General features: G+C 38.7%; 1 protein-coding gene and 1 long non-coding RNA gene across 7 annotated transcripts in view; one reads left to right on the top strand and one right to left on the bottom strand.

Annotated features, from left to right (window-relative positions):
* The window catches only part of SH3RF1 (SH3 domain containing ring finger 1), a 182,375-nt gene that overhangs the window by 136,208 nt on the left and 19,227 nt on the right, over positions 1-26,940 (top strand). For all 4 annotated transcript variants that reach the window (XM_025462834.3, XM_025462833.3, XM_035716224.2 and 1 more), the window contains 6 exons: positions 5,395-5,697; positions 10,582-10,692; positions 18,949-19,109; positions 20,269-20,439; positions 23,188-23,447; positions 24,417-24,778. In XM_025462834.3, the coding sequence (XP_025318619.1) occupies positions 5,395-5,697; positions 10,582-10,692; positions 18,949-19,109; positions 20,269-20,439; positions 23,188-23,447; positions 24,417-24,778 (1,368 nt within the window). The remainder of the gene's footprint in view (positions 1-5,394; positions 5,698-10,581; positions 10,693-18,948; positions 19,110-20,268; positions 20,440-23,187; positions 23,448-24,416; positions 24,779-26,940) is intronic.
* LOC112669595 (uncharacterized) lies at positions 10,068-19,084 on the bottom strand. Of its 3 annotated transcripts, XR_003142373.3 has the most exons (4): positions 18,946-19,084; positions 18,681-18,714; positions 11,816-11,953; positions 10,068-10,342 (listed from the first exon to the last, which is right to left on the bottom strand). It is a non-coding gene; the product is annotated as an uncharacterized LOC112669595 (long non-coding RNA). The 3 variants fall into 3 exon arrangements; XR_004815770.2 differs by lacking the exon at positions 18,681-18,714 and having other exon boundaries at positions 18,946-19,080; XR_003142372.3 differs by lacking the exons at positions 10,068-10,342; positions 11,816-11,953 and adding an exon at positions 11,988-16,541.

The raw sequence follows: 26,940 nt of genomic DNA, 5'->3' as shown, positions 1-26,940 counted from the left end.
AGGATCAAGTCCTACATCAGACTCCTTGCATGGAGCTTGCTTCTCCCTCTGCCTGTTCTCTGCCTCTCTGTGTGTGTGTGTCTATCATGAATAAATAAATAAAATCTTAAAAAAAAAAAAAAAGAACCAGACCATTGGAGATGATCAAAATTTGACACCTTTTGGAGCACAATAAGGCATTAACCCTTCCTTCAAAAGGGTTTTAAGCCTATTCTTTGATCTAACAAGTTCACTTTTAGGAGTTCACCCTGCATATATACCTGCACAAACATGCCAAGATATATTAAATGAAGACAGCTCTACATAATGAAATACCATGCTATCAACCTCTCTCTATTGATACAGAAAGATGTTCATGTGATATTGTAATAGAAGAGAGTAGTATATACTCCTTGGTTTCACTTGTAGTAAAAATTAATAAAATAGATGCATAATTAACAATGTCTACATAGAAAATATATGGAAGGATATGTTCTAAACTATTAAGCTTTGATACATCTGGGAAATGAGTTGAGGGGAGACGTGGGAAACTGAGGCTTTTCATTTTTACTTCATATTATTCTATACTCTTTCTTATAAAAATAACAGACATACATTTCTTTTATAATATGTTTTTTAAAGTCTATTTGCCTCTCTTAAAAAAACCTTTTATGTTTAAGGGACACTCTAATGGGTTGTGAATTAGAATAGGCTCCTTCCTCAGACCTACTGTTTATATTCTCTGGTGCTCAAAAACTAGACTGATTCATCTATAAAGCTTCATATCAAATAGTGACTATTCAACATAGTTTTTATTAAACATTTTTTTTCTCTTTTTAAGACATATAAGTTTCATCTTTTAAAAAGGTCATATTGTCTTTAGCAAAGAAGATAGCTACATGCACACACAGATTATTTAGACATTTCTTCAGCTGCTTTGTTATTTTTATTATAATATTTTGTCAGTATTTCCTTTCTCATATTTAATTATACTTATAATAATCCTCCATCTGAATTTTAAAGTTTCCCAAAAACAGACATTACAGTTTAAAGAGATTACCAAATCCCATTTGTCCCTGCATTAGCTCCACTGTACTGAATTTTACCTTGTGGGCAACCTAGGTCTCATCAGATATTCCTTACCAAGTGTTTGGAGAAGGTATATTATTAGGGCACAAATTTATTTTGCAGGTGACAATACACTCCTAAACCTAAAGGTCATGGTTAAATAAATGTCACAGAAAGCCTACATGAGTGAGCTCAAATAAACATTCATAAATGAATGTTAACAAAATTCAATTATAAGCTGCCAGATCCTTGCTTTCCTGTTGTTGCTGAAGGTTAAGTTACACTGAGAATAAAAGTGTCTTTAAGTTTCTGCCTGATTTACTTAATGCCTTTCCCAAATAGTCTTGACTTTGTGATATTCTCTGGGACTTATAAAGGCAGCAGATAGCATTTTTTAGTACTAACCTCTGCTGCTTCAGAAAAAGTTTAATTTTAAATTATAGCAACATTCTGTTAACAAATATAACTGCCCATGTGTAAAAATGAAATGAGGGAAAAATATAATAGGTGATTTAGAGGAAGAGAAATGAATGATGTGAAATAGAAAAATGAATTATATTTGCTTAAAGTGAGATAATGCATTACACATATGGACAGCTAAAAAAACAAAAACGGTCATTGGCTCCAACTGTCTCATTTTATGGATGAGGATCAGAACTGTGGTCTTCAGTCTGCAATTCACTGGTTCCCACTGTACCACGATGTGTCTACCTATATGCACATACTTCTGCATGTGCACTTTATGTTTCTAAACATGCCTACTATGGCCCAGCAGTTCCATTTCCTAGACATATAGCCAATATCTGGATGAGTGCTTATGTCCACCAAAAAATATGCATGAGATTATTTATGGCAGCATTGTTCTTGATAGCCAAAATCTATAGGAAGGAAAGAAGAAGAAAGGGAAGGAGAGGGGAAAAAAGAAGAGGGAACAGGAACCCAAATATAAATCAATAATAGAATTCCTAAATAAATTGTAATGTATTTGTACAATGGAATATTCCATAGCTCTTTTAAATTAAAAGACTGATTCATAGGGCCATATGGATGAATCTCAAGAAGTATATTGTTGAATGAAGGAAGCAAGACGCAGAAAAATATAGAGTGCATGTGTTTCTTTATAAGTCTGTTTGTAAGCTTCTTGAGGGCAGGGACCGTTAGTCTGCATGTGTAGATCTCTAGCATCTAGTGTATTATCCAGCAATGGAACGTGTGATCAATATGTATTTATTTTGATGGCAAATATATGATAGAGAAGAAGATACAGGGAAGCACCTAGTATTTTTATAATGAGAAAAACAATAGGAAATATAGGGAACAATTCTTTATTTCCTGTGTTTATTCCAGGACACAGCATACAGAAACCTGAAATTTTAATACAATATTAACTATAACTGACACTTGGCTGGATGTGAACAGAACTAGACTATGGTAATATTTCAAACTGTTTCAAAGCAGACAGTGCCAATGGAACCTATGATTTGATCCCAGGATTCATTTAACTGTAATATCAAGTACATGTCATAGTTTTTAAAATTCCTATTTTTGGCCTTAATGGGGAGGAAGTCTTCTCAGCTCCTTTTCTTATTTCTTACTCAGTGCAACATGAATGCTAAGTTAATTGGCCAGATTCCAGCATATGGATACATCATGCTTTTGAGGCTTTGTGCCTTGAGATCTAAATGAACTTCTATTAGAAGGCATTTTCTGACTCCTTTTCTTCTGGCATTGCTGAGGTTTGGGCCACTCTCACCATAATAATAAAACATTACATTTCTTCCTTTGGGCATGTGTTTTTCTTGGGGACCACCAGGAGGTAAGAGGATAGACCAAAGTAGGATTTATAAATACTACCTAATTTTTTTTTTCAAAATATAAAATCCCAGTATTATAGGTAATGACAACAGTCAGTCAGATTGGTAGTATTGGTTATCCCTAGTGTCCTCCAAATGGTAAATTCAGGTTTTGGAGGGTCCAGTGATCTTATGCAAATGGTAAAATTTCAGGGTAGAATAGCAGGTCAAGGAAGTGTGAATTATGGATCTCTTGGGAGATGCCACTATAATGTTATAATAAGGCCAGCCTTTAATAGTACTTCATTTCTTCTTTCCTAAACACATAACACAGAGTCCTTATGATCCTCTTTTGCCTGCCATTTGTACCTGAGGCATTGATTGTGTTAATGGTGGCATTACAGCCTTTTACTCTTGAAAGTTTATTATGTGGAAAAAACCCTGAAGTCTGAAGGAGAGGCACGCTCCTGTTTGAAAAAGATGTACCCTACTAATTGTAGATTACACAGGCCAGATGAATTCAAGTCCTGGGGAAGCCACAGGAAGAAATAATCAATTTGCAATCATCTATAGAAGCAGTGGCTACTGAGCTGCGATTAATGCAGTGTTGTGAGCAGCTAGTTGTACCAGAGCAAGTTCACTTTGTAAATATTGACTGATGGGATTTCCATTCTTCCAGTAGGAAATTTTCATCAACGGGTAAAGAGACATGATCCTAACCATTTAGGTGGGTGGAAAATAAGATCTGATGGTGATATTTTTTTCTAAGGGCATTTGTGAAGTGCTGAACATGCAAAGCTGAGATGAGAAGATCCTATTGTCCTTAATCTTTACCTACATTACCTTTTTAAGAAGTCTATTCTTTTTCACTTTAACACTTTTTTTTTTTTTTATGAGAGGTTAAATTAAGTGCTCAATGATTTCCTATTACTGTAATATCTAGGTAAGTTCTGTACAGCTTGTTATTATTGCAGCTTTCTGGAAACATTGTATTATAGCTCAGGGAAAACAAATTTTTTGTTCTTTCCTTTCTTGCTGGTGTTACCTGCCCAGAGCACAACTTTGGACCCCTTGGACTCTTTGTAATCAGAAAACTTTTCGAATAGACAAGTTAGCTTGCCAGTAGCACTTAGATTTCATGTTTTACCCCCTTGTGATTTTAAAATGTAAGCATGTATGAAAAGAATTGATTCAATGACATTACAAACAGATATCAAGAATGTCTACCAACCTTTTTGTGAACTTCTCCCAAAATTCACAGAGGCAGGAGGTTAATTCATGTGGAAATGGGTAAGTTCACATATAATGCTTTCATTCTTTGTCGTCTTGCCCATTTTTACCAAACCCAAGAGTTGCCCCTTAGTGTTCACTTGTGCTCTGAGCAAATACCCGGCCATTATCAGGCAACAGAAGATTTGGTCAGACTTTCTTTCTCTTTCTTTTCTTTTCTTTTCTTTTCTTTTCTTTTCTTTTCTTTTCTTTTCTTTTCTTTTCTTTTCTTTTCTTTTCTTTTCTTTCCTTTCCTTTCCTTTCCTTTCCTTTCCTTTCCTTTCCTTTTCCTTTTCCTTTTCCTTTTCCTTTTCCTTTTCTTTCTTTCTCATTCTTTCATTCTTTCTCTTTCTTTCTTCCTTTCTTTCCTATCTTTCTTCTTATTTTTTCATGAGAGACTCAGAGGGAGAAGCAGGCTACCTGCAGGTGGGCCAATGCAAGACTCAATCCCAGGACCCAGGCATCATGACCTGAGCCAAAGGCAGATTCTCAACCACTGAGCCACCCAAGTGCCCCTAAATTTTCAATTGTTCTTTAAATTTCATCACTGAACTGAAATGAATCTTCATTTGTTACTGGTAAATTTTAAATTTAGATATTCTGAAAATTCTTGGGGAAAATTTTTTTACCTTATTGGTCTCAAATTAAAATGGTTTGTTCTTGATTTAACATCTATTGCTTAAAAAAAAAAAAAATCTATTGGGCAGCCCCGGTGGTGCAGTGGTTTGGCGCCGCCTGCAGCCCACGGCGTGATCCTGGAGACCTGGGATCGAGTCCCACGTCAGGCTCCCTACATGGTGCCTGCTTCTCCCTCTGCCTGTGTCTCTGCTTCTCTCTCTCTCTAGCTGTGTCTCTATGAATAAATAAATAAAATCTTTAAAAAAAATCTATTGCTGACAGATATAATGAAATCCTGGTATTGAGAGAAAAGACATCTCACATGGAAAAAAAGAAAAGATATACTCACAAATGCAAACTCTAAAGTGATAATGTTAAGTTGTAGATAAAAGCTGGTTGAAAGGGCACCTGGATGACTCATTTGGTTAAGCATCTGCCTTCAGCTCAGATCATGATTCTAGCGTTGTGGTATCAATCCTGCATTGGGCTCTCTGCTCAGTGGGGAGTCTGCTTCTCCCTCCCCTATACCCCTCTCCCCAGCTTGTGCTCTTGCTCTCTTGCTCTCTCTCTCAAATATGTAAATGAAAAAAAAAATCTGGTTGAAAATAAATCTCAGTGAGTCCCTGAGAATTGTGTAACGGTCTTATGTCGATTTCTTGCTTTGCAGTTTAACTCAGCTGCTAAGCAGCTGATAGAATGGGATAAGCCTCCTGTGCCAGGAGTTGATGCTGGAGAATGTACCTCAGCAGCAGCCCAGAGCAGCAATGCCCCAAAGCACTCTGATACCAAGAAGAACACCAAAAAGCGGCACTCCTTTACTTCCCTCACCATGGCCAGCAAATCCTCCCAAGCATCCCAGAACCGCCACTCCATGGAGATCAGCCCTCCTGTCCTCATCAGCTCCAGTAACCCCACAGCGGCTGCGCGGATCAGTGAGCTGTCCGGGCTTTCCTGCAGTGCCCCTTCTCAGGTAAATCATATAAAGGTATGAAAAGAGGTTGGAAACAAAATAACCTACCCACAAACATGTTTGTTCACTAGCTGGAAAATGCTATTTATTTTTGCCTTCAAAAGATAGTAACTTTCCTTTAAAAAAAAAAAAAAGAGAGAGAGAGAGAAAATAATAGCTCTCCTGGGAAGCCTTTTTCTTTCTTCATTCTGTAGATAGAAAAATGGAGAAGAGAAAACTAACCTGAAACTACTCAGTCATTTTCAAAGGAAGGATCAGAAATTACAAAATGATTTAAGTAATAAGTTTCAAGCAACTGCTCAGTTTTATAGAACCTTGTTTGTCATGGGACTACTTTGGAAGATCTTGCCAACTAAAATCTTATCTTCATCCAAACTGAAGATGCTGTGGTTGAAACTGATAGTTGACAGTTGCTTTCATCTGTGTACCTTACCCTGATACTTAGGCTTCCCAGTAGGAGTTACAGAGAAAAAAAAAAAGAAAGGACATGAAGAAACATTTAATTTAATTTAGGAATTAACCATATTTTTTTAAAAAACCTCATAAGTTCATCAAGGCTTTGGACTATCTTCAGAAGTAGCTGCACATTATTCTTGTGTTAGTAAGAATACACAAGGTGATTGGAAACACGCATGCAGTCAGCAGGCATTTATTGAGTGCCTCATTGGTTAGACCCTCCTAGGCACCATGTACACTGCAATAAGGAGCTATAGGACTTCCCTATATTAGGCCTTCATTCTGGACTGTAAAATGAGCCCACCTAAGTCACAGGGCTACTATAATTATCCAGTTAGATGACAGCTATATTTTTCCTCAACCCAAAGGTCAGAGAGCCCAATCCAAAGCAGTCTGTCATAAAGGAAGAAATTTCTTTCAAGTCTCATATTTAATTTTTAAAATTCATGCAGATTTTACATTCTACTTTGTAATATAGCTGTAGTTTTTTTTTTTTTAAACACAAGGATTATTTCCTTTAAAGAAAAAGAAACAAATACATAGTCTTGGTCCTCAGAAAGTTTTCAGTTTAATTAAAATGGCTGTTTTGGGCCACAGAATAAATATGTACAACATAGTTTTCGGTATTCCTTGCCAATTTTATTAAAAATTTTTTTCTCAAAAAAAATTTTTTTTCTCAGCCTCATTTCTTTGACCTTGCTCCTTTAGATTCATCCTGCATGTTGTGAGTTAAATGCATTCATTTTCTGAATAAGATTCTGATTTATTGGTGTTTTTTAGGTGGTGGGGAAATGAAGCTTTTGATCTTATGAGGGAACGAGGATATACAGACATACCTCACTAGAACATAAGTGTGATGAAGGGAGAGGTCTTTGTTTTTTGTTCACCAATATATCCCAAGTGTCAGACATACAATAAACACTCAGTAAATATGTATTGAATAAATGAGATACTTGAAAAATAGGTAGAAAGGAGAGCTATGTTACTTTATATGTAACTTTATATGTAACTAATTGCACCTATGTGAAAAATAAGCATGGGTTATAGATTGGAGTAAGGAATACCAATTGAGGTCGCTCTGGAAAGGTTCAAAAGATTTTTGAATAAGGTTCTGATGGAGGTGGCTAGTAAAGATGGCCATTCAGTATAAGAAAATTGAATCATTTGTGTTTTTTATTTGTGACCTAGCAACGTTTGCACAATGATGTTTTGTTAAAATAAAAGGTATATTTCTGGTAAGACAGTGGCAACTCAGAATACGAGTAGCTTTAAAAAATAGACAGTAATCTTTTGGCATTAGAGAAAATTAAAAGAGAAAGGAGGATAAACCTACCATTTATATCTTTTGTAGAGAATTCAGCAGTCAGGTGTGAGCATGTCTGACGCTGCCACACCAGAGCTGGGAATGAAGACCATAAAAGTAGAGCTATTTTTGTTTTGGTTGGAGTAGCTTAGGAAACAAGGCTCTCTCTGTGTTCCATTAAAACAGCTTCCCCTTCAACTGTTCCACCCCTCCTCTTGTATTCTAATTCATTCTGTTTTAGGTGGTAATGTGTTGCCTCAGGGATAAGTTATTTGAACATCTCCGATGGGAGATGTTTCAAGTGCTGCCTAGCTTCTCCAGCCCAGGTTTACAGAAAACAATTCCCTGTCTAGCTCACTGTGTACATTGGAGGGAACCACAGTCCATGATCAAGCAATACGTGTGTGTAGCATAGGTGATGGGCAAACACTCTCCTACCTGTGGAGATCAGTGTACATGGAAAGATGACTCATGTTAATACTGTTGAAAATAGGACTGTCCTTTTTCTCTGCCCTGCAAAGGACCAGTCAAGAGATTTGACTTCTCCTGCTCTGACCCTTTTTCCTTTTCTTTCTTTTTATTTTTTATTTTGACAATGCTGAGAAGAAGGATGTTTTATTATCCTGACTTGCCCCATTTTCTCTCTTGCTTTTCCTTAATTAGGTTTGGTTGCACTTAGAAAATCTGAAGTAAGGAGCCCAAAGAAGTGAGTGTTAATTTTTCTATCACCTGAATGGAATCCACATGTAGGTAGTCAGTGATGATGTGATGGTGCTTTTCAGCTCACCTTTCCAGCATGGGGGTAGAACCTTATCCTCGTGTGTCTATATGGAATTTAGAGATCTCTCAATGACATCCAAATTCTAGTCAGCAGGATGGGGAAATGGACAGAAGAAAGGAGCAGAGGGCTTGCTTGCTATTACATTTGGTGACTATTGAGTGAAGGCAGAATTTTCAAATACCTAAATTGGGAAATTATTTATAGACTGTGCTGTCCAGGTGGGTCACCAAAACAAATACGCACAGATGTCTGTGACATCTGTGAAAGCAGATGATGCTCTAAATAAATAAGCCTTTTTGTCTCCTTCTCTGTCTCCACGCATATTTTTTGGTCTCTGCCAGCTGCAGGAATGCTTCATAATATTAAGTGTTTTTGTGGCATTTTTTTGAATTAACAATGGCTCCAAGGGAGCCAGAGGTGCACCCACTCATTTCCATTTGCTTTCCTTACCTCTTTCCCTCTCCACAGAGTCCTTGTGGAGGAGCCAAAACTAATTTGCAGTTCCATGAGGAAGAGAGAAAACAGGAGAAAGTTGTTCCCAACTCCGGCATTTATTCTGGGCATACTCACCACTCAGCCAGTTTACTTGTGCTTTAGTCATTCTCTGGTGACTTTTATCTCTTATTTTACTCAGTGTTAGGAGTGGCCCTGTGTTGGCTGGGGTTTGCAGAAGTCTCAGTATTCACGGTTTCCCTCCCGTGTCCATGATAGCGGACACCTTAGAGGGCATCTGGTCCAGCTTCTCACAGGCTGTGAGGTGTTTTGTTCAAGACCATGAGCTCGTTAGCAATTAACTATCTTGACTCCCAGTTTGTGGCTTTTAGAGAAACATCGATCAATCAGGAGATCATTCTTAGATATCTATAGGGTCAGGCCCAGGAAGCTGTATTTTGGTGGGGTTTTTTTTTCTACCCCGAAGATTCCATAACAATGACATGCACTTTGAAGTGAGCTTCATTGTATCTTCTGAGAAAGACTCCATCCATCTTTTATGTGGTGCCAACTTACAAATGTTCTTGTGGTGTGTATGTATATAAACAGATTTATTGGTTAAAACAGCTAAAGGCCATTGGATTTTATCCTAGAATGAAAACTCACTGTACTTCCCATTAAAAATTGATTGGAAATAGGCTTTGGTTCACAGGAGAGACAAAAAAGGAGGGTTTGGGGAGAAATTCTTGTTAGGGCATCACTTGGATCTGCTTAGTTTAAGCCTTTGGTTGAATTAGTATCTGAGCAAACAGGCGCAGATGTGATTTTAAAAGGATGTGGATTCCATGTATAACACAGATTTATTTGTGAAAATAAATTGTATGCTGTGATGCTGGTTTTCCCTGGCCTTGGTGAGGCCTAACTCAGCGGGGAAACTCAAGTTTCCTTCGGGCCTCTGAGAACTAATCTCTGAGCTTTTCTTTGTCCTGATAATCTTTTTCTTAATTTATAGGAATTGAGGGAACTACGTTTGGGATTAAGTTTTATTACAAAAGGCCCTGCATTGTTGGAGTATCATTGTTTCCTTGGGGAAACAAGGCACCAGCCAACCACATTCCTTTAATAGTGGAGGAAAATTGTCCCATTTGTACAGGAACCCACGTGCCTCCATCTGCAGCATCAAGTGATGACAGCATTCTGCAGTTGGACCTGATCTGCAACCTGAGTGAAATTGATTGAGTAACTGAACACAGGCAATGAAATGGCCTGAATAACTCAATTTCTTTCTAGTAAATTAATCTTGGATAGTATCAGGGATAAGACACCTTTGAAAACAGCTAATTTTGCTTGACATTGTTCCTTTAAAGGTTTTATAAATAATTACCTGCTCTAGGCATGTCTAGGCAGCTGCATTTTAATTATGCATCCCCACTGAAGAGTAGAAGTCATGAAAAATGATCCTGAGAATAACAAAATACCTTAAGCATTTCACAAAGATTTGCATATTGATAGACAGGTGAGTATTCAGCCACGATGTACCTTCCCAGAATCTTCAGGAGAATTGCTAGTGGGCTCGTCAAGCATCAGACTAACCATCTGAAAGGTCAGTTTGGTTCACAGTGGCATCCCAAGTGAGGCAGCATGTCATTGCAAACGCCAACAGCAGTTGAATTCTGTATGTAAAACATCACAGTGGCCAGTACTTATCATGTGACCACCCAGTGTTGAGTACCAATTAGGTCATCAGTAAATGTTGATTGAATAAACTGAAAGAGTTTCTGCCTTCCCCAAATCATAAAAACTTACAGGTATTATTTTTTAAAATTATAACTCATCTCCCCAAGGTTTAGTCTGTACAGTCTATTGTATTAAATGTAGTTGTCTTTCAATTAACTTTTTTTTTTTTTGACAGGTTCATATAAGTACCACCGGGTTAATTGTGACCCCACCCCCCAGCAGCCCAGTGACAACTGGCCCCTCATTCACTTTCCCATCGGATGTTCCCTACCCAGCTGCCCTTGGAGTGAGTACAGCCTCTCTGGTCTCTGTTTCTCTCTTAGGTATTTAGTCCCATTAATCTGGCACACCCACCTCCTAACACCTGCAGTTTATATTGACACTTGCTAGGTGGGGGTGGATCTCTTTCATCTGTTATCTCTATTAATCTTACAGGAAAAATGAGAAGGTTTCTTGCCTACAGCCTGCATAATTTTTAACAGTAAGGATCAGTGGCCTGAAGCCATTAGAAGAGTTCTATAGAATACTTTTAATTTTCATTAACGTTCAGCCTGATTTCCCAAAGGCTTAACCTAAAATTTCTTTTTCATTTCTTTTGAGTTTCTAGACTTTAATTATTTCTTTCAAAGACACATTTATAGAAATACTGAGGAAACAGGAATCCCAAAAGCTAAGCTGTTTGCTTTCAGTCACATGATGAGTCGATTCCAAATCTCTCCATTTATGATTCAGCTTTTGGTTTCTTGTCTTCCTCTACGATAGCTGCAGCTTTGCTGCCTTGGAAGCCTCTCTCAGATTGTCTTGATTTTCCTTGTGAAGACATAGCATCGTACAGAGTCTAAACACTAATTGCTTTACAACACCCTCATAGGAGGAATTAATAGGAGAAATGAGGGCAGCCAAGGGAGATAGATACATAGAAGAACACTATGGAGAGAAAATTAAAAGAGAAGAAACAAGCAGATTCTAAACTCAACCTTACATAGCAGAAACACAATTGTTTACATCCCAGTTTCCTGGGGCACCTGGGTGGCTCAGTGGTTGAGCATCTGTCTGCCTTTGGTTCAGGGCGTGATCCTGGGGTCCTGGGATGGAGTCCCACATCAGGCTCCCCACAGGGAGCCTGCTTCTCCCTCTGCCTATGTCTCTGCCTCTCTCTGTGTCTCTCATGAATAAATAAATAAAAATCTTTAAAAAATAAAAATAAATAAATCCCTGTTTCCTGAAGTTACAGGCAGTTGAACTACAAGGAACCAGCAATTGTGAGACATCTCTCATCCAGGCCATTGCTTTGGCTTATGTTCTCAGACTGTTTCTTTCAGTGCTAAATCAAATGAGAATAGAAAAGATGACCAAATCAGATCTCCCCAGTGGGCCCTGCCCCTATAAGTTGATTTATAGAGTCTCACCTGGCTATGATGCTCTCAGAGAAACAGCATGGCCCAATGATGTGGACACAGACTTGGATTGGAAGCCCAGCTCAGCCGCTTACTTGTTTACATGACCATGAAAAGTTACTCAACCTCTTTAAGCTTCAGTTCCTCTACCTATAAAATGAAACCAATACTATCTACTTTGAAGAGTTAGTACCATGCCTAGAATGTAGTAGGGGATGACTATTACTGATCTCTCTATTGAGGACTGTTGCGAGGTGGGCCTGTGATTGTGCGAATGCCTTGGAGGGCCTGCCTGGTCCATTGTGTTATGGTTTCTCTGCTCTCTGTACCAGGAATAGGGAGGCTTCTAAGCAGCTGGTTTGTTTTTAGGTTGTAGATTTTATATATGTTGTAAAGATTATGTTTCCTTCTGCTAGAATGCTTAGAGCCAAATCTGTACCCCCCTCCAACTAAGACCTCACAACATATTAGCACATTAGTCAAGATGTTGGCTCCATCTAGTTTTATTGTCCTCATGTTCCTTTTGTCTCACTTTACTTTGAAACAAGGTGGGATATAAATAAATGTGGAGTTATTACTGAGCCTGACTTAGACTTTAGAAAACTTTTTATAGAGTTAAGCATGTTCTTGTATTTAAATGGAAGTTAATAATGTTCTGGTTAGGAGTTAAAGTTGTTTTTTTTTTGTTTTTTTTTTTTTTAATGTTCCCAAAACAATTACAGCTGCCTTGATAGTACCACTGTTTGGTGTAAGAAAAGTTGTGTTGATTCTTCTGGGTAGAAAAAATTCAGTTAACTTTTATTAAAATGTGGTTTCCATGAGATTCTGTTAGCCTCGGGTGTTTTGACCAGAGCCAAGTTCCATAATCACCCTGCCCTCCTTTCTCCAGAAAAGACTCTCCTTTCCTTCCTGCTCTTCTACCCCAGTACATACACAACCAGTTGGTATTTCCATTTCCAGATGACTGCTTCACATGGAAAAATTCTAGCATAATTTCTTGAGTGAAAAAGGCTGCTTTTTCTGATCTTAGAAAAATTAATTAGTGGAAAAGACAGAGCTGGCTGAATTTCAGCCCTTGTGGGCTGAAAATTTTACAGTGTAGTAAAAGGCCAGTTGCTCTTCGCTAGAGGCACACTGTAGGGCAAGTCAATGGGACAGGTCACAAGAGAGTATGAATATACAAAAATTAATTTACATTCAACCATTTCATCCTCGGATTATATAAGAAAGCCTGCATGTTAAACAAGAGGAAGGTTTATTAAACAGTATGTCTACTGTGCCAATTCCATTTAATGAAAAACTAATTATAAACAGACCTGTCTGTCATCCCAGGAGATGTCTAGATCTCAAAGTCCCTGGTAGGTTGGCAGAAATGTTTTGGATTTAATATGTTAGGTTTAAGTGGAAAAAAAATCTCAGTAGCATGTACCCTCTATATCTTACATTAATCATGGCAAGTATCCTATTTAAAATCTGAAATATTGGGACACCTGGGTGGCTCAGCGGTTTAGCACCTGCTTTTGGCCCAGGTCATGAGTCCCACATCAGGCTCCCTGCATGGAGCCTGCTTCTCCCTCTGCCTATGTCTCTGCCTCTCTCTCTGTCTCTCTGTTTCTCATGAATAAATAAATAAAATCTTCAAAATAAAATCTGAAATATTTTCTAAGAATTTGAACACTGTCACAGCAATAGTATGCAGCTTGGTAGAAAGGAAACCATGTTTTTTGTGGTGTGGATTTATTAGAATAGGAAATGAAAATTATTTCTAGTATTTTTGTCATGAATTGAGACTTTGGAATCTTTTATGCAGAATGAAGTTAGGAGCATATTGTCCTATACATTTCACATATAACAGTTAAAATGTTAGATATCTAATATTAAGAGCAAAACTGGCATTATTTCTATCTAATGTAGACATCTGGCTATTAATAGTAACGAGGGATTTTTTTCCAATTAATTTTATGAAGGGAAGAGGGTGAGGATCTATGTTAGTCTTGTATTTCTGCACAAGGGCAGAAGAGCTCTTAAATAAGTGATTAATAATCCCTGATTCCCTGTACCAGCTGGGAGGTGTTTTAGCTGCAAGATGTCACAAGTTAGGCAGGTCAGTTAAAGGCCAAATACGGCCCATGGCCAACTTATAGATAGATTGCATTCCAAAAATGCGTAACCCTAACTAAAAGAATTTAACACGTACACACATAGTGTGTGTATTTAAAGAAGTAAATTAAATGAGGTCAGGTTCTCAGAATAGCCAATATGTACTTAGCCCATTGGAGCCCATGGTGGAAGGCTCAGTAGGACTTAACTGCTATTGTCAGCATCAGAGAAGGGCTCTGGAAGAAGGGTAATGAACTGCCAACCTCTGTAGTTTGAGAGGTACAAGTTGAGCCTTTGGAATTGATGGGAATTCTAAAAATCAGGACTAGGGGTAGGATGTGGCCAGAATGTTCACAGCAGCAGCGGAAAAGGACTCTGGCATCTCAGGAACCGAGGCCTCTCAGTCCGTATCATATTGTCCTAAGGGAGGTAGAAGCACAGAATGTTTTCTCATTTGCAAAAAGCTCATTGAGGATCTGTTAACGTCTGTCTGTGGGAGCTGGGTGACAGCAATATAAGGATGAGTAAGACAGTTTTCTCACTTCAGAGTCTCATGAATCATAATAACAGCTTCTATTGATTGGGTTTGTGCAGTGCTTGAGGGCACCGGGAAAGGCAACTTTACCTAAGCTATTATAGTTATAACTCCATCTCACAGATTGGTATATTAAGGCATAGAGACCTTATGTAACAGATACAAAGTCAGTTAACTAGCATTAGGTATCTCTTCTTACAAATCAAATCTAGAACAATAAATCCATCATTTGTGAGAGAAATTCCATTCTTGAGAGATTTTTAAAAATTGCCAAATTCTTCACTACATCTTCCCTTTGAGACATAATCATCTAAGCACCTATTTCTATTTTTTTATACATTCTTTAATTTTATTTCTTTTTCTTCATAGCTGTACCCACAACTGATGGGCTTAATTCGGTGAGCATCCAGTTGAAACTTAAGACTTAGGACCTTCCATCTTTATCTTAATTTTATTGAATTCTGACACCTAAGTTTTTTTTTTTTTAATCACTAGTGTCAGTATTCTCACTTTTCTTCTTCCTACTCATTGTCATAAACTAAAGCAGACCATTTATATAATTGCACAAACACTGCTTTACACAGCGATGCTGCCGAAATTGCCAACACTCCTGACTTGAGGGAGCATGACCATGCAGCAGCTTCAACTGTTTCTCCCCTCAGCCTATATACATGCGTCTGAGTTCAGTACACAGGGAAGCTGTTCAGAGATGTTGATGTGTAGGGTGAAGGTGGGTTGATTGGAAATCAGATGTTTAGGAAAAAAAGGATGCTGGTATTGGGAGATATCACATGCTATTTGCCCAGGAACCCAGAAATGCCCAAAGTCTCTCCTGCCAGTCACTCTTACCTGGGAAATGAAATGGGTGTGAGGGAAATGCACACCTAAAGGGCAATTGGAAAGAAAATGAATCTTTTATTGTCAGTTGAACTTGTGCCCCAAACTACTTTTCTGGTGAGGTGGCCTACAGCCCATGGCCCAGGCTTAAAACCTGCTGGATCTTGTCACCTTTCTTTAGCCACATTCAGACCTAACCACTCTTTGGTCACATGAAAGAGCAAAAAAAAGGAGAAAGCACCAGAAAGGAGTGGTATCATCTCCATGTACTTAAGCTTTTCACTCACAATGTCCACTAGCAGTTGTTGCTTGTCTGGCTTAGAATCCAGCCCTTTCAGAGAGGACAGTTCTTTTCTGGTGTTCATTCTATCAAGGGCTGCCCTAAGAGGCTGAGCCAAGATTGGAATCTGTGTTTTTTGAGCCCCAAAGCCCATACTCCTACTGTGTAAAGCCGATGCTGCTCTCAAGATCAGTAGGTCAGGGCAACAGAACCTGGCAATGGCAAAGGATGATTACTACACATTAGCAGACTACAGTCCTGTTTTTAAGCTAAATGTTATTCAGAAATAGTAATTCTTGCCTCAGACCATTAGCACAGACTATAAACAGAAGATCTGAATCTATAAAAATGTAAGGAGGAAGCTCATTTTTTTTAAAATATTTTTTTAAAGATTTATTTATTTATGATAGACATAGAGAGAGAGAGGCAGAGGGAGGGAGAAGCAGGCTCCATGCCAGGAGCCTGACGTGGGACTCGATCCTGGGGCTCCAGGATCACGCCCTGGGCCAAAGGCAGGCGCCAAACCGTTGAGCCACCCAGGGATCCCCAGGAAGCTCATTTTTAATATATATTGGAATAACTTCCAATTTTCTACATTAGTATTTCTGTGATGTGGCACATAGTTTGTAGACACCTGTGCTTTGATAATATAAACCTGCTACATTACATAAAATAAAATTATAAGTGAGCTGCTTTTTAAACCCCTATTAAGTTAGTATTAGTATGCAATGTCTAGTGAAAATGGCATTTAAGTGCGACATTTGGTTCTCAACGATATTAACAAAATATTATTAGCAAAATATGATCTGTACTTCTTGCAGGTCCATAGATGTTTTTTGCTGCTGATGGAGATTGCATCTTGGCCTCTGAGGCCTGGTCTGGGCTGGACTATGAAATAATAAGCAGGTCTCTAGGTCATCTCCGGGTGAATGAAAGGCTGTGGTTTGCTCTGTAGAAATTTCAGGTCTTGCAGGATAGCAAACTGCCTGAAGCACAACACATAGTGAATTACCTTTTGAACTTCCACATCACCAGATTATTTCAGTTTAAGTTGTTTATAAAGCAACCCACAGAATTTCCTAGTCTGTCCCAGCCCTGGACTCACCAGAGCCCTATCATTTTACCAACCCCACAGGGCTGAACAACATCTAGGAATCTGATTTTAATCAGACTTTCTCTCTAGGTCTTTGTGTGCTTATGTTCCAAGTACACATGCACACACATGTGCACATTTCCCCAAAGATATGTAACCCAAGAGTGGGAAAAAAAAATCTGCCCAATTTTATTAAAACTATTTCAACCACAAAAAAAGAGATAACTGCATTTTCTCTCAAGCACAACCTTTGGGATCTTTCAGAATATCCTCTTCTAAGCTGTATCTCAAATGACTTCTAAAAGTACTCTTTGTGAAAGGAATGTACATGAAGCATTTGTTTACTGTATTTTTTAACTGTCTCTCTTTTTTACACTTTGGTAACAGAATATGACATGTTTTTATCAGCTCTGTAGTTTTTGTTTTTGTTTTTGCCGTTTTCTACTTAGGGCTAATTTAGTGCAGCCTCTGTTTTAATAAAGTTAAGATATAACAGACTATTTTAATTTCCTTTCCTCTTGAGAATAGAATTCTACTCAGAGTGTGAAGTGGATCTTTTTAGTTCTCTGCCTTGGGTACTATTTTAAGTAATTTCTAGGAGCAGTTCTTGTTGGACTCCTTGTGTGCTCATATACTGGTCTTCTTGTCTTCCTCCTTCCCACAGCCAACTGTTTGGAGATTGGGCTTTGGAAGATTTAAGTGGAAATCAATTGAGTGGTAATTTTACAATCTCCATATATTATCCCATGTAGAGTCTAGACTTGTTATCTTGCCTGACAAGTCACCGATGTGTTGTTATTACCAGTGAACTGCCCAGGTCACATGTCCTAAGTGTTTTTACCAGGATTATCTTTGTTTCTCTCTATTCTGTCACTGGGAGGAGCCCGATTGGAATGAATGCTTGACCTTCTCCTGATTAAAGGTTTTGAAGACTCTAAGCCCCTGTATCTGCAATTCCAGAATTGTAGCAAATCTTATGGCTGCCATGTTTTGTATGGAGAGCGTGAGTGATGTTCATGCGGTTCTAACTTTTTGAGCTGCCCTCTGCCTTGTCCAAGTTAGTACTCTGTAAGCAGCTCTGCACCTCATTTATTTCTGCACTAAGTATTCCACAGCACCTCCAGCTTCGGTATGGGAAAAAATCCTTCTTGAAAGTCATTTCAGCAAAAAATTAAATATAATGTGTGAAACAGTTGTAACATATGTCTAGAATTCTGAAATTTTTTTCTACTCAGTGTATTGTGTTTCTGGAACTATGTATATTAACAGATGAAGCAAATGTTGATTAGATGTGAATTATTATTTCAAAAAATAGAAGCAAGGTGACTGTTATGAACTATTTTAGAGACCATTCGATTTTAGAGCCATTTATGCTTTCTTAGGTGCATTCTCTAGTCTCCTTATTTCTCTTTTGATTCAGTTTTTACATTTAGTGGTTCAAAGATTTGGGGAGGTGGGGGTTCAGGCAAGTCTTTGTGTGCCTGTTTTCCCAGGAGTTTCAGTATACAGACCCTAAAGAATCATCTGGGGTTTATAGATCAGAAAGTAACAATTGCTCCATTGATTTTCAAAAGGCATGGAATCCTGTAGGCAGAACCCCATTAGGCTGTGCCCATAAAGGAACCAGCAGCTTTTCATTGGTGTACTTGTTAAAGATTACCAGCCTTGATAGTACTAAATTTCAAAAGCTGGCAAAGTTAAGAAAAGAATAAGCAAAAGTGGCAACAATAGCCTACTGATTGTGGCTTGCTATTGTTTGGGCTTTTTTGGAAACCAGGCATCAAAGGAAATTTTCTTCTGAAAGAGTCGTTTGAGATATAGTGCAGCTAAATTGTTTTGTGTTGTGTTTTAAGTTTCCAGTTACAGAAACAATCACAAATTAATTCCTAGCAAGCAGTGTGATGTTATAGCTGCCCCCTTGAAAAGCGTTGGAGTTCTTACCCAAGTCAATACTGAAAAATGCTATTAATCATAAAATTACATGCTGTTGTTCCATTTTTTTCTTTCCCCCTTCCCGAGCGTCCTTACTTACCTGGTTGCTGAAAAAGTTGCTGTGGCTCTAAGATCTTAAAGGAGAACAAGAGACGAGGTTTTTTTGTTGTTGTTGTTTTTTTTTTTTTTTTAAAGAGGCTTTCATACAAGGTAGCCTGCTGGTTCTGCTCCCTGTGGATTCCATTAAAGTCTTTTCCAATGGATTCCTGATTCCTCTTCCCTCCCACTTCCCACGAAAGATGTAAATAAACTATTCATTATTATTTTCTTTCTTTTCTGCCTTTCTCCCCCCTCCACTCTCATACCAGACGATGAATCCTCCTCTTCCGCCGCCCCCTTTACTGGCCTCTACACCTCCAGGCGCTGCTGCTGCTGTTGCTGCTGTTGCTGCTGCTGGAGTGGGACCGAGGCCCACAGCGGGACCCGCTGACCAGATTGCACATTTACGGCCTCAGGCTCGCCCCAGTGTGTAAGTGAAGATGTCATTTATTACTGCTTTAAAGTCCACTTCAAGCTAGGCCCAAACAGCAGAGGTAGAGAAACACCTTTCTGATAGGAGCTGGTGACAGGCTTATGGCTCACCAAAGTGGTTTGTGTTCTGCAAACTTACACCCAGTCATGCATATAATGAGGAAACTGCTGAAACAAAATGGGTCCAACACATGAGCTCGCTAGGCAGCCATCGTGCAGCCATCCCTTTTACAGTTTAGGGAAACATCGTGTTTGCTTCTTCATACCGCCTTTTGTCTTCATTTTCGTTTCTTGCATGAGGATGCTAAGGAACAGGAAGGTATTCCCACACAAATCAGACTTAGAGGGAGCGTGCATGTGGAAAGCTGGAAATCCCCAGCAATAAGTATGCAGAAGAGCCTCATTGTCTCGTTCAAAGTTTACTGATGGCAGAAAAGAGCTACATTTTTATGGCCCCATCATGTGTGATTTTATACGCGGAACAGTTTAGAGCCCTGGTTAAAAAAAAAAAAAAAAAAAGAAAGAAAGAAAAAAACTATTCATTGGTTGGTGTTGCCTACTTAGTTTCCATTGTTGGTGGCACAGTCACCTTGCACTATGGGGTGGTTTTGCACTGTCTATGATCTGGACTTTTTTTTCCTTTTGACTTTTTCAAATTCACTATTTTCCTGGCTGAGCATATGAAAGCAGGTGCACCCCAGACCTCTAGGTTCAGCTTGTGTGTGGAAGGCAGCATGTTGTGCCTCCCAGTGGGATTTCATGCCATATGTCCTCATTTGGGGCTACTTCCCACGTCTAACAAGTGCCATTTGAAGAGCTCAGGTTTCCCAGTAGGTCCCTAATCCCCAGCAGCAAGCTAGACACTTTGGGAAGCTGGGTAATTCTTTCACACCCCACGAATACCATTTGGTCGGATAGTCACCTTCACACTGAGGGGGACCAGGTTGGCACTTCTTAATCAGGAAGGCCTCTGTCAATTGTAGGCTGCAAAAACTCTCTCAATGGCAAATCACCAATGCTACTCACGGGTTAAACCATTACATTTTCTCTTTACACTTGTATGGAATATTCAAGACTTTGTACCAAGGAAGAGTTTTTGAGCATTCAGGGGCTTGTCTGCTACTCAGCCTGAAATCAAATATTCTTTTTTATTTTAGGTATGTTGCTATATATCCATACACTCCCCGGAAAGAGGATGAGCTGGAGCTGAGGAAAGGGGAGATGTTTTTAGTGTTTGAGCGTTGCCAGGACGGCTGGTTCAAAGGGACATCGATGCATACCAGCAAGATAGGGGTTTTCCCTGGCAATTATGTGGCACCAGTCACAAGGTATGGTCTTGAATAAATGGTTTACTAAGTTCTAAACAGAGAAGCTTTGTTCTTTCCCATGGTTTTCAGCCTATCCAAGATTCCTTCTCACACTATAATTGTCTGTTACATAGCTAACATTTAAAAAATTCATATCTCTACTTGCTGAAATCCCTTCTAATTCTCAAATTCTTAGCTTACTTTTCACATGAGTATATGTGAAATTATAGGTTTCAACCAATAAATGTACTAGGTTTTAAATTATTTGCTTCAAGTTATATGTGAGAAGATCCAACTATACCACTTTCAATATTTTTCTGCTCAAAAATAAAAAATAACATGTTTAGCATCAACAAAAGCTATATTATTACATGTTTGTGTAACACTTCCTATATGCCAGGCAGGCAGATTTTGAAATGCATGTTACACATATTAACTCGGAGTCCTTAAGCAACTTGTTGATGTAGTTGCTGTTACTATTCCCACTTAATAGATGAGAAAATTAAGGCACAGAGATATTAAATAACTCATCTGAGATGGTACAGTGAAGAAGTGATTAACCTAGGTGTCTAGTTCTATATTCATTACAATAGCTTGTTGATGACCTCAAAATTCTGAGTTTCTTTTTTAAAATTTAATTAATTGTTTAAAATTTAAATTCAGTCAGGACGCCTGAGTGGCTTCACGGTTGAGTGTCTGCCTTTGGCTCAGGATGTGATCCTGGAGTCCCAGGTACAGTTCAGTGATTTATAAGTCTTCTTATATAACACTCAGTGCTCATTATATCACATGCCCTCCTTAATGCCCATCACCCAGTTACCCCCATCTCCTCCTCCACCTCCCCTCCAGCAACCCTCAGTTTGTTTCCTATGATTAAGAGTCTCTTATGATTTGTCTCCCAATTAATTTCTCTAATAAAGTCAGAAATAAAATTCCTTAAATATGACATCGATCCTTTATCCTTCTCAGTTAAGGGTGATTTTGCTCCTCAAGGGAATTTGGCAGTGTCTGAACACAGTTTTGATTGTTACTATGGAGGATGTGGGAGGATGTTGCTATTGGCATGTGTTGCATAGAAGCCAAGGATGCTGCTAAATGTCCTATAGTACACATAATAGCCTCCTACCAAAAGGAATTGTCTCACCCAAAACATCCCTGAGGTTAAAAAAAAAAAAAAAAAAAAAACTCCGTTATAGGATAATAGGAAGTAAGAGCTTTAATTATACAAAATTTTCATTCCTTTTTTTAATTTTTTTTTCTCAAAATTTATTTAAAGATAGCTCACCTTCTAGTCACTGAAGAAAGTAGCCTTGGAAACTGAATGAAAAGACCTATAATGGCATTGAGGGAGCCTCAGATTTTAACCACTGTGCTTTTAATAAATGGTCCAGGTTTAGCTGTGTTAAATCATTCCTCAAACACCCTGATTTTAAATAAATGGCTTAATGAACTGACATGTTTGTCAGCTGTTGGCCTTGATTTATAGGTTGGCCAGCTGCCTAATCAAATGAAGATCACTATTGTTGCAGATGGTGACAGAATGTTAGCTTTAATTTGACTTGCAGATTTTTAATCAATATAAACCTTCTTTTCTGTGTATGTTAAAATCTACATTCAGGATCCAGAAGATGGCAGATAGACCTTCCCTGGTGAGAAAAAAAACAAACAAAAAACCACCATCACAACTGAGGGAAATAAAACAAACCAAACCACAACAAAAGACTAAGTTAATGAAGGAAAGCATTTTCATAACTTTCAAAAACAAATTATTAAAAGTCTCTGGGGATATGCTTACTTAGAATAAATTTTCTGTTATTTATCATAATAAATAATATGGATGTTTGAGTTAATGAAGTATTCTACTTTGTAGAAAGTTACAGTACTATACTATATAGAATATAGTAACTATACAGCTATACTATACAACTCTACTATGTAGAGTTGTTTAAATGAATTTAGGATATAAAAAAAATACATGACACAAAACTACATTGAACCTATTTTAATTTAATTTAACCTATGAATGCTTCTTTAGAGCTGTTTCAAGAAACTTATACTGAATCAGGAGTATTTAATAAAGAATTTACATGCTAAAAATAACACATTTGGTGATCAAGGGCCATAGAAGGAAGAAATTCATGTGAAACAATAGAAACAAAAGGTCTTCAGCCTAAGCCTTAGGAATGTCTTCTCTAAAAGAAGAGATTTCTGCTGGGCCTTGAAACATACATGAGATTAAGACAGGTAAAGAGAAGCTAAAGAGACTATTCCAAGAGTGTGTGCATATGTGTATATGCACACACATACATGTTCACAGGCACTCATGTGATCTGAGCTGGGAGCAGGCAGAGAAAAGGGCCAAAAACATGAGCAAAGCTATGAAAAAGTAGCAAAACTGCTAATGTTATTAGCAGCAATAGCAAACAAATCAACTTCTTTGATAGCTGAAGCAGAAGAATCCAGGACCTGGAAGGCAGTGGCGGGTGCTGAGCCTTGATATGGAAAGCTGAACCCAGTAATCACTTATTCTTGAGCAGATTATGACGTGTAATGTTCTGTGACTCACAATATATTTCCAGACCTTTCTCTCCCTCAGGGCCATCTTTACTTTGAATTTGTGATTTTTACATTTTTTACAACATATAAAAATCCATTAATTCTTTTAAAATGTTCTGTTTTAAAACCCCGAGTCATTTTTCTTGCATTTAATGTTTTCTGCCCCATTTTGCTGTTTGATTGGGCTCTCTGTCTCTGTCTCTGTCTTGGCAGGGCCGTGACAAATGCTTCCCAAGCTAAGGTCCCTATGTCTACTGCTGGTCAGACAAGTAAAGGAGTGACTGTGGTCAGTCCTTCCACTGCAGGGGGGCCTGCTCAGAAGCTCCAGGGAAATGGTATGGCTGGGAGCCCCAGTGTTGTCCCCACAGCCGTGGTGTCAGCAGCTCACATCCAGACAAGTCCTCAGGCTAAGGTCTTGTTGCACATGACTGGGCAGATGACAGTCAACCAGGCCCGCAATGCTGTGAGGACAGGTAAGGGGGAGACTGGAATGGAAAGTACCAGGAAAGGGGCTGCTGCTAGCCTAAACCAGCTCTTCTCCAACAGGTGTTGAGAAAAGCAGATGTTATGTTACGGTAATGAAGAACATTAGGAAATGAAGTAGGCACAGTCTAGTTAGCAGCGCTCCACATCTGCTTATTTTGGCTAAGCCTGCCCAACACATTAATTCAAGCCTGATCTCCAGATTGAAAGTCTGAAAGAATTAAGCCAATCCTAAGAATAGCAATAGACTTGAAAATATGACTTCTGCAGTTAACACCGGAGGAGCTCAAACCTCACCGCTGTCAGCTGTGTGACCACGACATTGTACTCTACTAACTGGGGTGCTGATTTCTGATGAGCTTAATCCCAAATCTGTTTTAGACCCAATAGGATCTTAAATAACTTTCTATTTTCCGTAGTGGTTTTGAAAACCTACCCAAGATTCTTGGGTAACAATGGTGGGGTAAACTTGTAAATTCTATCAGAAAAACCAAAAGAAGGAAAATGGTTACTAAGAAAAGGGAGAAGAATGTATGTATGTATTATTTTATTTTATTTTAATTAATTAAATTATGTATGTATTTATTTATTTTTAAGAAAAGAGAGAATCATTTTGAAAAGGCCTGGAGGCCAAACTAATCTGACACTGTAGAGTACCATCAAAGACAGGCTATGTCTATAAATATGTGGAAAGACCTTCTCTCTAACTGAACAGCATGGAGTTATAGCTAAGCTTCTAAGCTCTCAACAGACTAAGAGCTGATCTGCAAGGAAAATAATGTCTAGGGACCCAGCTAAGATTAAGTGCTTTTAAGCCACCAAACATCCATTATTTATTGTAAAAATGCAATAGCAACCTTTCATTATGGTCTGATATAGTGAAATGAGTCATGTTTTGGTGAGTAGCATTTATTATTAGAAAGTCGAACTTTGCTGTTTTCTCTCCTGTCATCTACTAGTGGCGGCACATAACCAAGAACGCCCTACGGCAGCAGTGACACCCATCCAGGTACAGAACACTGCCTGCCTGAGCCCTGCGTCCGTGAGCCTGCCTCATCATCCCTTGGCTTCCCCACAACTTCCAGTTCCAGTGGCAGGCCCTACCACCCATGTGGCTGCCGTCAATATGGGTCGAGTCAGTGCTCCCCTAGCTTGTGGTTCAGCTGCCTTATTGACCTCTCCGAGCATCACCACTGCCTGTCTGGAGACTGAGCCCAGTGGCCGGGCAGTGACTATTCTTCCTGGACTTCCCACCTCTCCTGACAGTGCTTCACTGGCTTGTGGGAACAGTTCAGCAACCAAGCCAGACAAGGATAATAAAGTAAGACCAACATCCCTCTCCTCTGCTTATGTTGTGTTCCATCCTTTCTAACTAATGAAAGGACTCGTTGTCCAACAATCCTTCAAGTGCTTACCATGTGTGAGTCACCATGCCAGGTGCTAGATTCATGATTTTTGTGCGTTGAAACACCCACTAGTTGCCAGGCCTTGTACTGGGTGTTTAGGGAAACCACAGTGAATAAGATTTAGCCATTTCTTCTGCAGCTTATGTCTCATGAAGGAATTTCCTTACTTCTTTAGTTAACTCATTTTTTCATCATTGTGCCATCCTTAATTCTTCCTATTCAGTCAGTTCTGAAAAAAAAAAAAAAAAGGTAATATATGAAAGGGTTGGAATTGTTGATCAGAAGTGTTATTTGTGGATTTATTTTTTCTGCAGTGTATTTAATTATAATCAGCATGGATAGTGTTCCTCTTGATTTGAAGTATGGGTGAAAAATGATTTCCTAAATCTGTAGATCTTTTTTTTAAAAGATTTTCTTAATTTATTCATGAGAGACAGAGAGAGAGAGAGAGAGAGAGAGGTAGAGACACAGGTAGAGGGAGAAACAGGCTCCATGCAGGAAGCCTGATGTGGGACTCGATCCCAGGTCTCCAGGATCATACCCTGGGCTAAAGGCGGCGCTAAACCGCTGAGCCACCTGGGCTGCCCTAAATCTATAGATCTTTAAAAAATCTCTCATTTGGGGCTGAATTTCAAAGAAAATATAAATAAAAAGCTGTGGGTTTGAAAGACTAACGTGTTTTTGGGTTTGGAGACAGGTGGTTTGAGACAAGGGAAATTGATGGTGAGTAATCGTGAACAGAAATCGAAGTGATAACAAAGTCTGGATAATTGTATTACAATCAAAGGAAGTAGCAACCTGAGGAAAATCCTGTTTTCCTCAGTATTTTGTGTATTTTCTCCACAACTCTAGCCCGATTCTGGGAAGTTCTAGGGTAATCATAAACTCTTAACCATTTGGTTCGGTGGTAATGTACGTCGCTTATTTTAAGTGGTTAGGTAAGCCTGTAAATAGGAGTTTATAAGGAAATAAACTTTACAGCCTACTAAAAAGTTAATATTTAATTGTTCAGTTAACCTTAGTGTTTTTGAAAAAGATTGGTATCTGTTCAATGTTTATAATTAACTACATTAAACTTGTACTCAAGCTGACATGTTCAACTTTGTCAATATCTTTAAAGAATTGTTTTGTAGTTTAGAATTTAAGATTTCAGGACCCTCATCATTGAGAACGGGGGCTCTTAAACTCCTGTCCTCCCAGGAAAGAATTAATTGAATCACAGACTTGAAAGGGAGCTGTGCCAGAGAGAATAATGGCTCCCCAAAGATGTCCACATCCTAATTCCTGAAAGTTGAGAATATGTTTCCTTATGTGGCAAAACGGATTTTATCAATCTCTTGAGATGAGGGGATAAATCTGAGTGGGCCCATATAATCACATGGATCTTCCTGAAAGGGAGGCAGGAGGATTGGGTCCAGAGGAGATGTGACATCCGAAGCAGAGATCAGAGTGATTCAAGGAGGGAGCCACAAACCAAGAAATGCAAGCAGCTTCTAGAATCTGGAAAAGGCAAGGAAACAGATTCTTACCTAGGGCTTCTGTAAGGGATGTAGCCCTTGCTGAGACCTTAGTTTTAAAGCCTGATTTTTACCACAAAGTTTGTGGTAATTTGTTACAGCAACAATATAGAGCCTAACAAGTTACCTGTTGAGTCCCTGTCCTTGACAAATGGCCTCTGTTTGGACACCCTAACCAACCATTAATGCCTTAGGTCCGGAGTGTCCCATGCCATTTTCCTTATGTTGAGGGGCTGCATAGAAAATGTTGCTCTCCTTTCTATATGATGCCTTGACTTACTTGCAAGTTATCTTCTTTTTTAAGGCTATACTCTTGAAGTTTTTGTCACTAGTACTTATGTCACAGATTATAAATTTTCCTTCCTAAATCTCCTACCTCATTTAATGTTCCAGATCCACAGGGAGACTTCTCTTGGTTAATATAAAATCCATAATTCCATGACTAACATGACTGGAGTGTCATTTAGTTCACATTCCTCCATCAGGTCTATAAGGATATCATGGGAGAACTTATCAGATGCCTGTCAAAATCCAGATGTCTTTTATATTCTCCCATCCAA

Source organism: Canis lupus, chromosome 25 (assembly GCF_003254725.2).
Source record: "Canis lupus dingo isolate Sandy chromosome 25, ASM325472v2, whole genome shotgun sequence".
Lineage (NCBI taxonomy): Eukaryota > Metazoa > Chordata > Mammalia > Carnivora > Canidae > Canis > Canis lupus.
The sequence above is the reverse complement of the archived record's forward strand: the minus strand, read 5'-3'. Positions and strand labels throughout refer to the sequence as shown.